Source organism: Pleuronectes platessa, chromosome 17 (assembly GCF_947347685.1).
Source record: "Pleuronectes platessa chromosome 17, fPlePla1.1, whole genome shotgun sequence".
NCBI lineage: Eukaryota > Metazoa > Chordata > Actinopteri > Pleuronectiformes > Pleuronectidae > Pleuronectes > Pleuronectes platessa.
In genome coordinates, this window is record NC_070642.1 from 21,318,087 (window position 1) to 21,333,224 (window position 15,138).

General features: G+C 43.5%; 1 protein-coding gene across 3 annotated transcripts in view; it reads left to right on the top strand.

Moving 5' to 3' along the window:
• Positions 1 to 15,138, top strand: part of afdna (afadin, adherens junction formation factor a) — a 65,753-nt gene that overhangs the window by 35,689 nt on the left and 14,926 nt on the right. For all 3 annotated transcript variants that reach the window (XM_053445199.1, XM_053445200.1, XM_053445201.1), the window contains exons 15-22: positions 1,250 to 1,270; positions 4,369 to 4,514; positions 4,812 to 4,906; positions 5,185 to 5,450; positions 5,553 to 5,696; positions 5,819 to 6,017; positions 6,451 to 6,557; positions 8,906 to 8,986. In XM_053445199.1, the coding sequence (XP_053301174.1) occupies positions 1,250 to 1,270; positions 4,369 to 4,514; positions 4,812 to 4,906; positions 5,185 to 5,450; positions 5,553 to 5,696; positions 5,819 to 6,017; positions 6,451 to 6,557; positions 8,906 to 8,986 (1,059 nt within the window). The remainder of the gene's footprint in view (positions 1 to 1,249; positions 1,271 to 4,368; positions 4,515 to 4,811; positions 4,907 to 5,184; positions 5,451 to 5,552; positions 5,697 to 5,818; positions 6,018 to 6,450; positions 6,558 to 8,905; positions 8,987 to 15,138) is intronic.

Sequence of the window (15,138 nt, forward strand, 5' to 3'; positions counted from 1 at the left end):
GTCACTCACATTACCTCGTTGTGTTGCCGTTAGTTCAGCCGCTCTCCTCCACGGTGCCGGTTCCTGCTTGTGTTGAAATGTGATGTATTATCTGATGTGTCAACCCCCCCCCTCTCATTAACTGAATTTTTACAAACTACCACGTGCAGTAGTTGTAAGTTGTGTACACTCGTCTGCATGTTTGTGTCTCCACAGTTCCCTCCCACGTCCCCGTCTGTGCTTCTGTGTCGTGTCTGTCTCCCTGTCAGTGTCAGTGCTCGAGGTGTGAAGCCTGCCATGACTCAGGATAGTGTGGATGAAACACTTATATGTGACAATATAATAGATGTTTGTTACATAACTCATTCTTCATAAGTCTGTGCCTTCACTCCCTCGCTTACTTCTGGATTTAACAATAATTAAATGTTTCAGAAAGAACTACATCCATACCCACATATTTTCCGATGTTAACATCTAGAACTAGTTTCTTTCCCGTTGATGACAACACAGCCCCAGAGTCTTCAAACCAAAACAAGGTCACCACCATTTCCAAACTCCCCAAACTCCAGAGTAGTGTAGGCGGTAGGGATAAACATGGTTGTATGGATGAAGCATAATAATTTAAACACCCAGTGAGCACTAGTCTTATAGCTTCCACCTCTCACTGTTGTTGTCGCTGCTCCCGGTGGTTCTCCTCACTGACTGTGTTTTGCTGAAGGTTTTGCTGCGTCCATCTTTGTCAGATATTCAGAAGTTCGAGCTTTATCCAGATTATCTGTTTAAACCTGAGCATTGTTTTCCTCTGACTAACCGAGAGGCTGCCTTTACTCCCATTAACGGCTGCATGATGCAGGATTTACTGCTTTGTCCCAACGTGTAACATGTTATTGATGTTTGAAGGTAAAGTTGATATGAATACCTGGATTTCTTTGTTGTCAGTGATCCTCTGCTCTTTATTTATACATTTCACACAACACTAAGACTTGCTTAGCGGTATTTCTGGTGTTAAACAGTGAGAATAAGCATCACAAAGACTTATATACTTTAAATTCAATTTCGAAACCTTCGAAACATCTGAGGTCCATCAGTCATGATTTAACCGATTCACCGGGACGCCACATTGTAAACCATGACCATGTGTGTCATAGTGTGTGTATGTGTGTGTGTGTGTGTGTCCATACTGTAGCTGTTGACGTGTTTTCTCTCTGTCCTGTGAATGTGTCCTCCTCCTCCTCCTCCTCTTCTTCTTCCTCTTCTTCCTTCCATCCAGGAGATTCCTGAAGGGGATCAGGTAGGATAGCACATCATGATACGGCTGCTACAGACTCGTCTACCTCACTCGCTCTCTCTTTACCTCTCTCTCTCTCTCTCTCTCTCTCTCTCTCTCTCCCTCTCTCGGTTTAGGCGACATGCATAAAAACATTTGTACAAGAAAATCCAAGTAACTTTCCTGCCAGTTATTGTTTATTCATCTTAATGTTAAGTGTAATGTTATACAATAAATTGAGAAGAATATCACTGTAGAACATCGTCTTTTGATGTGGGAAATTATTATGAGCTGCGAATCAGAGAAGAATTATTAAATTTATCTGTTTACAATTTAACAATTGAATTCACAAATTGGATCACATGGTTTCAAAGATATTGGGAGTATTGTTTTTTGTGAATTTGAGTTAATGACAAATGATAAAGGCTAATTTTAGAACCTTATTGTGTGAATCAAACATTGCAAATTGCTAGAAGGAAATTTAAATGTTAATATTCTTACACTAATTGATATCAGTATATTTATTAAGCAGAAGGGACTAAGTGGCCCTATTCCTGTAATCAGTGAATTTGGTAGATAAACAAAAACATGTATTAACGCCCTTCATTTATTTTTGTCATATGTAGATTTTTGGTACCTTTTCTTTCTACATTTGCAAAACTGCTGGATATTAATATTTATATTTCTTCGTGATGCTTATTTCTAATCTTTCTGTTTTACAAGAAAACCAAATCCCTTTTGAAGGCAAATTTAAATCAGATTTAAATCAGTGATAATGTGAGATCGTGTCGCCCAACCCTATCACCCTCTCTGCCCTCCTCTATTAATCTCCACCTCTCTTTACCTCTCTCTCTCTCTCTCTCTCTCTCTCTCTCTCTCTCTCTCTCTCTCTCTCTCTCTCTCTCTCTCTCTGCTTCTTGACCAGCCCTTCATTGTTGCTGCTGCTTCTTTTTCTCCATTCTAACAGAAATGTAAAATAAAGCCATGATAATAATAACGCGTCCTACCCACAGCTGGAAAACTAAGCAACAACAGCAACATCTGCCCAAACTAATTCCATTCAGCTTCCTGGACCTGCCTGGTACTAAAAACAAACAAACCAAAAACCCTGCCAAAAAAAAAAGAGCACAAACCAAAGCACCCACTCTTTTCCCTCGTTGCTCCATCTTTAATTCTGGCATCCATTTTGTGTGACATCACGTCTTGCTGCTGCGACTCAACAGTGTGGATGAGAGACGGGTCCTGCGTCCCTCTGAGCTCCCCCACCTCCTCTGCTTCACGTGTCTGACGTCCATTTAACGTGTGGAAACCATCTCTCTGTGTTTTCAAATGTTTCCCTCCGTGTTTTAATGTCATGTTTTTCATTTTGGATGCACTTGGCTCCATCTCTCATTCTCTGGCTGCTCTGAACGAAGAGGGTTGTGTTTCCTCTTCCTTGTTTTTGTTTGATTTCTTTTAAGTTTTTTTGTTTTCAAGGCGGGGATAGATGAGTGCAGGGGCGGGGGGGCGGGCTTTGCACATTCCTCCCTCTGTGAGTGGCGGGGTTATTAACCAATCAGCTCCTTAGACACTGAGCTCTCTCCCCCCCTTTAAAAACAGGTTACTGTTCTTTAGACTGTAGACCGACACATGCTCCACCATCGCTGACCATTCTCTGATATTATTATTATTATTGCATATAAATGAAAACTTGCTCCTCCTTTACTTTTATCACTTTAATCTGCAAAAGGCTCTAATTGGTTATTTACGACTTTAATTCAGAGTTTCTGCAGGGTCTTAAAAAGTCTAATATTTAATAATCTAAGTCTTAAATTGGTGTAGGTAGGTCTTAATTATGTTAATGTTCATTAATTATAATTGTTGTACTTGAACTAGGTCTTAAATTTCATTCATTGCAGTCTTAAAAGTCTTTGTGAATAATTTGCTTAGTTTGGCGTAAAAACTAGGGAACAGGAAAACGCCTAGAGTGGTTCTGTTAAAAAAATAATCTCTTCAAGACTTCACTGCTTCCATTCCAAAACACACAAACCCTCTGTAAAACCACAAATTATTGTTTTTTATGGATTAAACAAAGACGTTATAGACGTTTAATTACGCAGATTTAAATGTAGTTTTCAGTCGATTCCATAAGCTGAGCTAATTAACGGATTTCCACAGTCAGACGTGACCTGAAAGAGGTTAAACGCGTCTTTTACTTCAAACTCTCATTAAGAAAACAAATAAACGTATCCCTGAGCATCACAGTATTTCTTAAAGATTTAGATTTAAAAAGGAAACTCTACCGAATTAAATTGAGGGCTTAATGTTGGTTGGAAAAATAAATGTAGATATTTATAACTTTTTTCGGCTCTTCCTTTACTCACGGATTTAAATTACCTTTTGACCAAATTAAGGCGCAGGAACTTTTTCTAGGAACTCAAAGACTCCTGCAGACCTTTGTTAGCCTTTGTTTCCACCACATATTTAAACGAGATTATGAAAAAATAAGCCTGTTGACATGTGAACAAAACAACTGCAGCTAGTTGTTGTCCACCAGGTGGAGCTAATGCAGAAGACTAAACAACGATAACAGACATTAAACTTAGAGGAGATTTCGATTATGCAGCTGTTGTTGATTTATATTCCTTGAAAATTATCGTGTTGAGGATCAGAGAGGAGCACGTTGTTATGTTTAACATTTAAATTGTGGTTAAATTGTGAATATATGTGAAAGTCTACAGTCTAAACAATACAAAAAAAAAGAGATCTGAACCTGTACGGGGGGGGGTGGTGTCTGGTGACCTGGTGAATAAACTTGTGCCTGGGAGTGAGAAGGATTGGTCACTATTGTCTCACTGTTTCTGTAAAAATTCAAACTTTATTAATAAAATGTGAAGAAATTCCACTTTGCCTGATCGTGTGATTTAAAGTGACAGTGGTGACCAATCCTCTGGCCTCTGGGTTGGCTTGGAGGGAGGGGGAGGGGGGGGCACGAGTCTATCCCTGAAGTAACAAACTGCTCCTTCTGGCTGCCACTCAAACAGAAACCCCTGTCTTCTTTTATTTTAACTCCTCCTCCTCCTTTGGCCCCCCCGCTCTAACAGCCTCCTCCCTGTGTCTTCTGTCTGATTGGTGCGTTACAGAAGCAGAAGAACATCGCGGGAGCGCTGGCCTTCTGGATGGCCAACGCCTCGGAGCTGCTCAACTTCGTCAAGCAGGACCGAGACCTGAGCCGCATCACGCTGGACGCCCAGGACATCCTCGCCCATCTGGTCCAGATGGCCTTCAAGTCAGTCCGAGTGTGTGCGGTTGTGGTTGTGCGACTGGATGTTGTGGGAGTTGTGGGATTTCATGGGATCTTTAAGAGATGCAGTCACACCAGGGGAAGTCAGGGAATTTTATCAGTTCTCTGTGGAAGTTTTTCTAAGTCACGTCAAATTATGGGGCATTATATGAACCTGATGGATCAAAGGATAAGGATATTTTGATGTCAATGAAGTGAAGATGGAATGCAGAGCTTTGTTTGTGGTTTGACGATGATTCATATTTGTGTTTGTCTCTAACAAACTGTGACGTGTGATTGCAGATACCTGGTTCACTGTCTCCAGGCTGATCTGAATAACTATATGCCCGCCTTCCTGGACGACCCAGAGGAGCATAATCCACAGAGACCCAAGATAGGTAAAATATACAAACACAGAAACGCACAGAGAAGACGTCCAACTGTCCAAAGATGTTTTAATTTGTCCTGTATTGTTCATAACTTATTGATAACACAGGTTTATCTTGTAATGCCTTCAGACAGAAACATCAATCTCAGTTCCTACGTGTAAACCAAGAATTTAATTAATCTTAAACTCTAAAAGTTCAACCTACTCCTTATATGGGTCGTTTTACACAGGCACACAGATGTTTCGATTCTTGCTTTATTAAACATTAAAAGATATTTTCTCTTCCAGAGGACGTCCTGCACACGCTGACGGGGGCCATGTCGCTGCTGCGGCGGTGTCGGGTCAACGCCGCTCTGACCATCCAGCTGTTCTCGCAGCTCTTCCACTTCATCAACATGTGGCTGTTCAACAAGCTGGTGACGGACACGGACTCGGGGCTGTGCTGTCACTACTGGGGCGCCATCCTCCGCCAGCAGCTCAGCCACATCGAGGCCTGGGCCGAGAAGCAGGGCCTGGAGCTCGCCGCCGACTGCCACCTCAGCCGAATCGTCCAGGTGGGGACGGCAGGAGACACGGGCAGAGAACATGTGAAACCTACGGCTCTGTGTGAAGTAGAGGAATTCTAAGTTGTCTTTGTGTGTGTGTTTCTGTTCCAGGCCACCACCCTGCTGACCATGGACAAGTACTCCATGCAGGATGTGCAGAACATCCACAACACCTGCTTCAAGCTCAACTCCCTGCAGCTTCACGCCCTCATGACCAACTACCACTGTGCTCCAGATGAGCCTTACATCCCGCCTGTGAGTCTCACACACACACACACAGACGTCTCAACTCGTGACACACTCATATTAAAAACACCACTTTATTGTGGAGTTAAAGAACATTTCCCTGATGTGTGTTTCTCCTGGTGTGTGTGTAGGAGCTGATAGACCACGTGGTGGCGGTGGCGGAGAACACGGCGGACGAGCTGGCGAGGAGCGACGGCAGAGAGGTGCAGCTGGAGGAGGACCCGGACCTCCAGCTGCCTTTCCTCCTCCCGGAGGACGGCTACTCCTGCGACGTGGTGCGCGCTCTCCCCAACGGCCTGCAGGACTTCCTGGACCCGCTGCTGCAGAGAGGTGATGCTACTGGGACCTAGACCAGTGATCTAGTTGTGGAAATACCACTGAGCACGAGTCAGCTGACGGTGTTTGGTTTGGTACATTTTTAGCAAAGCTCCGTCAAAAAGGTGGAAATATATATATGATTAAAGTTTATTCTTCATACTCTTTGAAGCAAAAACAATCAATTAGTTTGTAAAGAATAAGTGCTTTTATTCTGAAAATCAATAAATCTTTCTAGAAACAATACGGACATAACTTTGGGCTGTAGGGATTTATAAATGGCGTTTTTCTTTTTGAGAAATTAGTAATAGGTTTATTGGTTTGTTGTATTTTTGGACTCACTGCAGCAGGTGTTTGATATTTAAACTTAATTTAACACTTTTAAACCATGTGTGTGTGTGTGTGTGTGTGTAACCTTGTGTGTAACCTTGTGTGTTTTCTCTTACAGGTTTTTGTCGGTTAGTTCCGCATCCTCGTTCGCCCGGCACCTGGACCGTTCACTTTGAGGGAGCCGAGTGTGAAACCCACTTCTCTCCACTCGACAGCTCTGAGATGGTAGGTCATAAACACACAGACACACACGCACACACACACACAGACACACACAGACAGACAGGTTATCCCAGGTAGAGCGGGTACCACAGAGGACTCGATGCAGGTTTGATAATGCTGACTCTTGGAAACTGAGCAGAGCAAAGTGCAGAGTGGATGTGACGGCTGTGACAGGCGAGGACACACACTCTTGAGTCTCTGCTGGAGAGTAACTTCAGGACACTAACGTCTTTCATCCTGCTCTGTCTCTCATTCACTCTCTGAACGCTTGTAGTGACAGGGTTTGGGTTCATAGTTTTTAATGTCTCTGTGTGTTGTAGTTCTTTCTCAGTGATGTGGATATCTGCACATTGTAATAAAACTACAAACAAGACGTGGAACTGATTCATTAAATTGAACTTGTTTAAACCTTCAAAAACCTTATAAATAGATGCTCATTTAAATAATGTGAGGGGTCAACTAAAAGAGTACATTCAGCATCAACTAAGATACCAATTATGGTTTGAGCAGATTTAAGATAAACGTTAGTGTCAAGAGGAATTTCAAGAAAACAGAGCAGAAAATTAGAAAAACTAAATATAGCAGTAAAATCAGCAGTAAGTTATGAAGATGTAAATCATACTTGAGTTACCGGACTGAAGAGAGAGAGAGAGAGAGAGAAACTGAGAGAGAGAGTTCATGCGTCACGGACAAAATGAAAAGGTGAGTTTCAGACTAAAAAAGGTAAAATTCCTGAGCAGGAGACGATTTGACGGCTCAAGAGACTATTTTTAGAAAAGTCTAAATCTGGAAGTTCCTTTGAATTTGGATCCTTGTGTGTGTGTGTGTGTGTGTGTGTGAGATAGTGTGTGTATTTATATAGGTTTCCCTTTGAGGACATATTTCAGATCCTGAATCCTTCAATCTTTTAAATGTCAATTGGGGACACAGGTGTGTGTGTGTGTGTGTGTGTGTGTGTGTGTGTGTGTGTGGTCTCGTAGTTTGTAGGCAGTGATTACAGTCACTTCAGCAGAAGCAATTTACTTTTCATAACAACCTTCACAGATGCAACACACATACACACACAGTGAAACAAACTTCCACACACAGCCACTTCCTCTGTAATTGGTCTGTTTATCCCTGTTCTACTATTTCATGACTGCAGTCTCGACATAATGCAGGTGTCACAGACACACACACACACTGTGATTAATGGTGTGTGTTCAGGCTCTTGTGCCCCCCCCCCCCCCATGAACACCGTTGTGTCCTGCATCCACATCAGCAGATTGGATGTGATGTAGTTTGTTTACATACCAAAAGTGTGAGAGTTGTGTGTGTGTGTGTGTAGTGGAAATTGCACACATTTACACAAATACTCGAGCACATGCGGTAGTCAATAAAAAAAAACACCTACAGGTCAAACTGGTTCTGGAGAAATGAGGCAGATGCATCTTCTGAATTTGGAGCTTATTTCCTGTGTATTCAGAATAGCATGGACAGCTAGCGTAGCACGTTAGCATTACAGCTGTGATTGGTGTCCTGAGCAGGACCACGAGTGACTCCTGTTACACTACACACATTCTAAAGTATTATTAGAGAAACACTTTGTGTTACAGCTGCTTTAAAGAAATCAAACCACGAGTAAACATCTGGTTCAGTTTCTCCTCGGACAGAAGTCCCAGCTGGGCGGTCGTTGTCGTGTAGTTGCAGCCGGTGTGCGGTCTTGTTGTCGTCTAACTCGTCTTTTAGTGTAACTGCAGTGTTGTTGTAGCAGTAGTTGTATTGTAGTTGTCGTGTGGTTTCTGTAGCTTTGTGTGGTTCTGGGTGTTCCTGCAGAAACACATCGGACGTCTCTCCGCTCTGTGCGGCGTCCAGCCACACACGACGGCCGACGCACCATCGCACAAAAATACACAATGTGTTAGAGACGTGTCGGCGTCTGACGGGAGCTTATTTGTGTTGGAGTCTCCTTTGTCAGAGTACGTTTTTTTTCAAGATGTGGGAAACCTGCCTCTGGTCTTTGTTTCTGTCTCTCTTTCTCCAGCCAGTCACCCAACCCTGGAGTGTGTGTGTGTCTGTGTGTGTGTGTGGGTAGCCATGATGTGGTTTCTCATTCTTGACTCGATTCCAGCGACCACAGGTTCCTCTGTGGTCTCCCCCTTTCTCCATTATCCCTCCTTCATTCCTTCCCTCCCTTTTCCCATCCCTCCCTCTTCTTACTCCAGTCTCATATTCGGCCGTCGCATTTCAGAGGAAACCATAGAGCTCCGGCCAGAGAGCGATCATAGAGTTTCACCTCGGCTGCTCTACACCCATCGAAGAGGTTTCATCCTCACTAACAGTTGTTCTCTCCTCTCCATCTCTCTTTTCAGCCAATGAGGAAAGACCCGGAGGTTGTCACCGTGACCCTGAAGAAGCACAACGGCATGGGCCTCAGCATCGTGGCCGCCAAGGTAGGACACGCCACCTGCAAGTGTGTGTTTGTGTGTGTGTGTCTGTGTGTGTAATGCGTTAAATCAAACTTCAGCTGATCTGAAGAAATAAACGTCTTCTCGTAAGTAAAGACACAAGAACAGAAGTGTGTGTCTGTGTGCGTCCGAGCGACACACTGCTGTTTCTGAATGAACTGGTTTCACTGGGTCTGAGAGCAGAGCAGAGACTAAACAGAGAAACGTCTGGACGACTCCTGGACAAGATCCTGGTCTGAAGTTTGAAGCGAGCAGCCCGGTGTGTGTGTGTCTGTCCCTGTGTGTGTTTGTTCACACACCTCTGATAAATATCACCAAACGTGGGCGAATGAATCGTCTCGACACCGTGCGTCAATATTTAACTTCATAGATTCAGGGCAGCTATGAAAAACAATTAAGATTCATGCAAATTTAACAAGTTGTGTTAACTATATTACATCAGACTGACTAATTGGATCAGGATGAATAAGATTGGATGCATTTCAAGAGGTTTCACTTGTAATCCTGGTTTAGTTGCAGGTTGGATCAACAAGTACAACAGGTCACCAGAGAAATTATCCCTAAAAAAAATATAAAAATAGCAATTATCAGTTTTAAATGTGACAGATTTGCACAGTTGCGGCACCTGCTGGCTAAAATCAATATTGCAGCACGCGCACAGAAAACCGGGAAAACCTTTTTCGCTGTATATGTCAATTAATATTAAAACAGTGAGGAAATGCAGCCGCCGTTATAAAAGTGTAATGATAATTTAATGTTGCTGTTTTAGAGCATTCTGGTGTTAATCACGGCTCTGGTTTCTTTTGCAAATGTCAATTTCAAGCACATGTAACAGATGTAAACACAAGAGCAATGAAATTTGTCAAACTAATCCTGAAACCCACCAAAACACAATCCAGCCTTCATCAATCATAAGTGTTTAAAACAACATCACCCTTAGCCTCAAGTGTCATATGGACGACATTGAGCTCTTTCATCCTGAGCAGCTCAATTAATCATTATCCCTTCTCCACGTCAACACCAGCTCACAGGTGTGTGTTCGTCTGGATTATAATATATCAGGGATTATCTGAGCAGATTGTGTGGAATCCTCAAAACCCCAGAGCAGGTCCACGTTGTGCACTGTGTCCCAAATCCAAACATTTTAATTAAATAAATCAAATAAAGGTGAAGCGAGGGGGAAACCTGCTTCCTGAAGGTCGGACTGTTGCGTAATTCTGTGTAAAGAACTTTTCCTCACGTGCTATTCCTCAGGAAAGAATCGCTGGACTCTGGTGGTTGTGTTGTGTTGTTGTGTCCTGTCACAACAGCTGTGGTGATGCACCGTGATCTGAAGTTGTGTGCTCATGCTTCTTTAATGAAGAATTCCGACCAGTTTGTTCTCGGTCTGAAGCCTGAAGTGTCTTCCTCTGACTTGAGAGTGGAGTTTTCTGCTGAGAGCTGTCTGAATGTGAGTGTGTGTGTGAGTGTGTGTCTGTGTGTGGAGAGGAAGAGCGGGAAGGAAGGACACACTGAGGAAACCTCATTGCTCTGTTTATTTTCGAAGCTGTGTGGACGTACAGGGAGGAGAGTAGGCGGAGGAATGGGTGTGTGTCTGTCTCTGTGTGTGTGTGTGTGTGGGTTGGATGGGAAAGTCAGGTAGGGAGAATTCTGTCTAACAGCTGCTTGAATTGTCGGTAAACTGGTCTGAGCTCTGTCCTGTTATGTAACCCTGTGGGTGTGTAGTTGTGTGTTAGTTGTGTGTGTGTCTGAGCTGCAGCAGCGCTCCACCTCAGTCCGACCAGCCGACTCCTCACCTCTGGATCTGCGCCTGGATTCTCTGCTTCCTCACAAACTCTCGGTCATTAGGAGCTCGTGGAGGAATTTCGCTGCACTTGGGAACTTTGGAGGAATTCACTTCAGCTTCCTTTGACCACATGCGCTGGAATCTTCACAGTTTTTTAATCCTGATCTGATTTATTTTTCTCTTTAAAATGATCTGCACCACGTTTCCACAACTTTTCGTACTTTCTTCTTCTGGCGTTCTCGTTCTTTAATCGCGGGTCTGAACGGCAGCTGGATGGATTTCTGCCGTCCGGCGGAGCTGGAAGCTTCTCAGACGTGTAGCCGCATGTGAACAGGTTGAAGTGGAGTCTGGGATTTAAACAGTCTCCGTACTGGACGTCCCAGTGTGAACTGGTCTGGACAACACTAACAAGCAGCTGCAGCATGTGGTTTTCTGTGGTGGGCAGGAGAGACCAGGTAACAGGGCTTTTATGATTGTGTGTGTAATAACAAAACCTATTTTGTATATTTTATTACATTTATTAGACCCGACTCCTCCGTCTCTTCTTTCTTCTTCACCTCCTTTTAGCTGCTCACACACTCGTCTGACTGGCACGGTGCAGTGTTGAGCAGCCGGTTGAACATTGAACACATGTGGAGGACAGTGGCCCGGTGTGGATTCACCCGGCGGAGTGACGACCGCCTGGTTTGTCACTTTTCACTGTTTGCTTTCAGGGCCGATCGGATAATGGTTAAACTAAAGTACACACACGAAACACAGATGGTGAAAAAAACAGATAGAGTTCTGTGGGAATGTCCTCAGGAGGGTTTTTTATCTTCCTTTCACCAGAATCACTGAACAAAATATTATCCAGTGTGGTGAGAACTGCGGTTTAAAGAGAGTTCTGTTGACCCTCATTGGTAAAACAAGTTTATCAGGGCAGTGTTTGATCTGCGCCGTCTAATTAAATATGACAAATGTTTGAGAAGTTATTAAGCTCTTTTTTCAATTTGTTTCTCTGGAGTTCTGTGTATTTTTAAGCAGATTTGTGCCTTTTACACTACTTTGTGTGTGCGTTTGTGCAGTATTGTATTCCCAGCTTGAGCTGAGGAAACTTTGTTGCCGCTCCTCCTCGTCCTCCTCCTCCCGTGTTAGCGTGTTTACTCATTTATTCTTTCACTTTAAAGAACAGAACAATCTTTCTGTGCAGGTCCAGAACAACAAGAACCTGAATCTTTCCCCTCCAAACTCAAAGAGCTGCCCTGGTTCTGTGTGTTTGAAGTATCAGTGGTTTGTGTGTTTGCAGAATCAAACTCAAAGTGGAACAATACTATGAGAGCGTTGCCTCCTGTGAGGGCTGGGACAATGGGAGGATGTACCGCACACACACACACACACACACACTTACACAGGCTTTCCTGTAGAGCTGCCAGCAGGAGGTGTTTACAAGGTGCACGGATGAGAACATGTGTGCAGCTCTGTGTGTCTGTGTTGTGTGTCTGTGGTGGAGGGACATTGTGTCAGGTTAGTGTTGAAAACCAGGGACAGACGTGCACTTTGTGGTTCCTGGTAGATGAACCCGCAGTGAGCTTCACAGAGAACTGCTTCGTCATGATGAGAAGTGTTGACCTCGATCAACATGCAAAGAAAAGCTTAGAGCAAAACATGAATCAAGAAAGAAAAGATCATTAGTTTGTTTTCATCCATAAGGTTTTTGTTGTGGATCCAGATAATGAAATCATAATAATTCATGGATCGTGGTTTTTCTGTTTAGGGATCTGATATCGTTTACTGTTTCTAATTTGGTTCAGATCCAAATAAATATCTGGCTCTAGTGAACTTGGCTGTTGGGCGTCGGCTCTACTGAGTGACTTTCAAGTCGCAGTTTATTTCCTGAAGCTTGTTATAATTCTCAAATCTTCAAAGTTCTCTCTTTATGCTTTTTGTTTCCTCCAAATTACATAAATTCTGCATCAAAATAAAACTAGAACATCTTTCAGTTTGGCTGCAAATCACTAACTTGTGATTATTAGTGTGAATTTCTTCTCTCTCTCTCTCTCAACACTTATTGCATCAATCTTCTCTGAAAACTCGCCCGTCTCTGCTCCTCCACATGTTTTAAGGGCAGAAGCACCATCATCTTTTTGGTCCTTCATCAATTTTTAAAAACCTTGCTTCCACTTCTGCTCCGTGTTTCTTATCTGATGAGACAACCTCAGCTTCAGGTTGGGAGCAAACTTCAGTTGTGCTGTGAACTGAACAATCACAAAGGCTTAAAAATAATCCTGTGCAAACAGATGCGGCAATAATAATTAAAAAAAAGGAGGATTAGTGAGATGTCCATCAAAGTGAGTGTGTGCGTGCCCAGAGATGTTGAATCCACCCAAATGACAGAGAACACCTCTGTGGCTGCACGGGGCCTTCAAACACCTCCTGGCTTCTAAACCACCTCTCGTGGGGAAGTGGTTGATCCCTCAGAGAGGCTCCAGAGAGCAGCTCGACGTGTTGAGAGCTGTAATCTTGGTGCGCTGCCAGTCGGCATTAACGGTAGTTGTGTCCGCCGCACATCAGAGGCTGGTGACGGAGGCCCACCCCCCCCCCCCCCCCCCCCCCCGACTCGGTGGCTCCGTTAGTTTCTCATCGTGAGTCAAACGGAGAGAAAGATCACGTCTCTGTGACTCTAGTGTTCGGAGGAAAACACTGAAGGATGTGTTTGTAATTTACATTTGTACAAATTCAGATTTGTTTACTTGCAGGGTCTTTTTTCTCTCAAGGACTTTTATTTATTAAAACTTTCCACGCTGTTATTTCCATTGGGCTAATTGGACAAAACAAGATCTTTAAAGACGTCATCTTGTGCTCAGGGAAACAGTTTTGATATTTTTTGACATTTCGAAGAGCAAATAACCACATGATTGATTTTGGAAAACAATTGTCGGATGCAACAACACTGTGATTAATCACATTTGCAGCAATGTGCAGACAGTTGCAGCTTTCATTTTTCCAAACAAAGCATTTCTATACGTCTGTGTCTGTGCTGCAGTGAACAGATGTTTAATTCAGCCCAGTTGTGCAGCTCTCGTGTCTGGTGCCCTGTTTATTTTTAAGTGTTTCCTGACATGACAAAGTTTACGACACAGTAGTTAAGAGAATTCAAGACAAATAAAAAACCTATTACACTGTCGCCAGCGAAAGAGCAGTCCATAAAAATCAGAATCAGGCTCTCTGATAAAAGAATGTAAGTGAGGACGAGAAGTTACTGAGTGTAACCTGCGTCATGGAGGGGCTCTGAACTTCTTTTTAAAAAGTTGTGGCGTCTCCATCGAGTCCCAGCGAGTGAAGCCCGAGGCCGGTCCTCTCTAAGTCAGGCCTGGCAGCTTCAGGTGCGTTTGATTTGTTGTGTCGGGCTCTTTAAAGAACCAGAGCTGCCCATTAAAAACACAGGACATCAAACCCTGAACCTGCCTCTGGCCTTTTCAGCTTTTCTTACAGATTTATTTGTATATTCCTAGTGAGTGTTTTTGTCATCTTGAAGCAGTTGAGTTAGTGTTGATTTCCACAGCGTTGTGTTGTTTTTTGTGTTGATCACTTGACGGCGTTTCTGACGAGTGGCACATCTGGTTTCACTTTGACCCCCACGCTCCAGCATCAGCTCCCGGGTTTAATCGCTCCACTTTGCCTCAGACCTGCTGTGAGCGCACGCTTCAACACGCCCACGTCTCCACAGCTCCACTCTGCACCCGTCAGTGTCCGTCTGGAGCAAAGACTTAATACTTCACTTTATCAACAACATCGTGTTTGACCACAAAGGAAACGAGCTCAGAGTCCTCAGAGTAGCTGGAGGAACATGTGGCTGATGAAAGAGCTCCCTCAGGAGTTTGTGGATAATAAAAACAAGTAAATACAGGAATCACAATTCATCTTATTGTTGCTCCATGTCTGCTGGAGGAAGTTACGTGCACCACTAAACACAGCTGTCTATTTATTTGCATCTTCTCAACTTAAACTTCTTCCTCCGTGATGCAGCTGATATGTGCTGCACTGATTTCAACTGCATAAAAAGGAACTTGCTCATATTCACATTTGAACATTAGTTGTGTTACGCTGACGGACAGGACAAGTCCCACAAGTGTCTCTGGAGCCTGTTCAGTCTCGTCCGTCCTCACGAGAAGAGCACGAAGCTGTGGCTCCATTTGGAAAAAAGACTCTTCAACGTCTTCTGTAATGTTCAACAGACATAAAACAGTCGCAGTGATTCACTGTTCTTCTCTCATTGTAATGTCACTCACAGGAAATTCGTGCCTGCATGAATCCAGCCTCATTATTACATATACACACACGCACACACGCACACATACTAACACACACATTC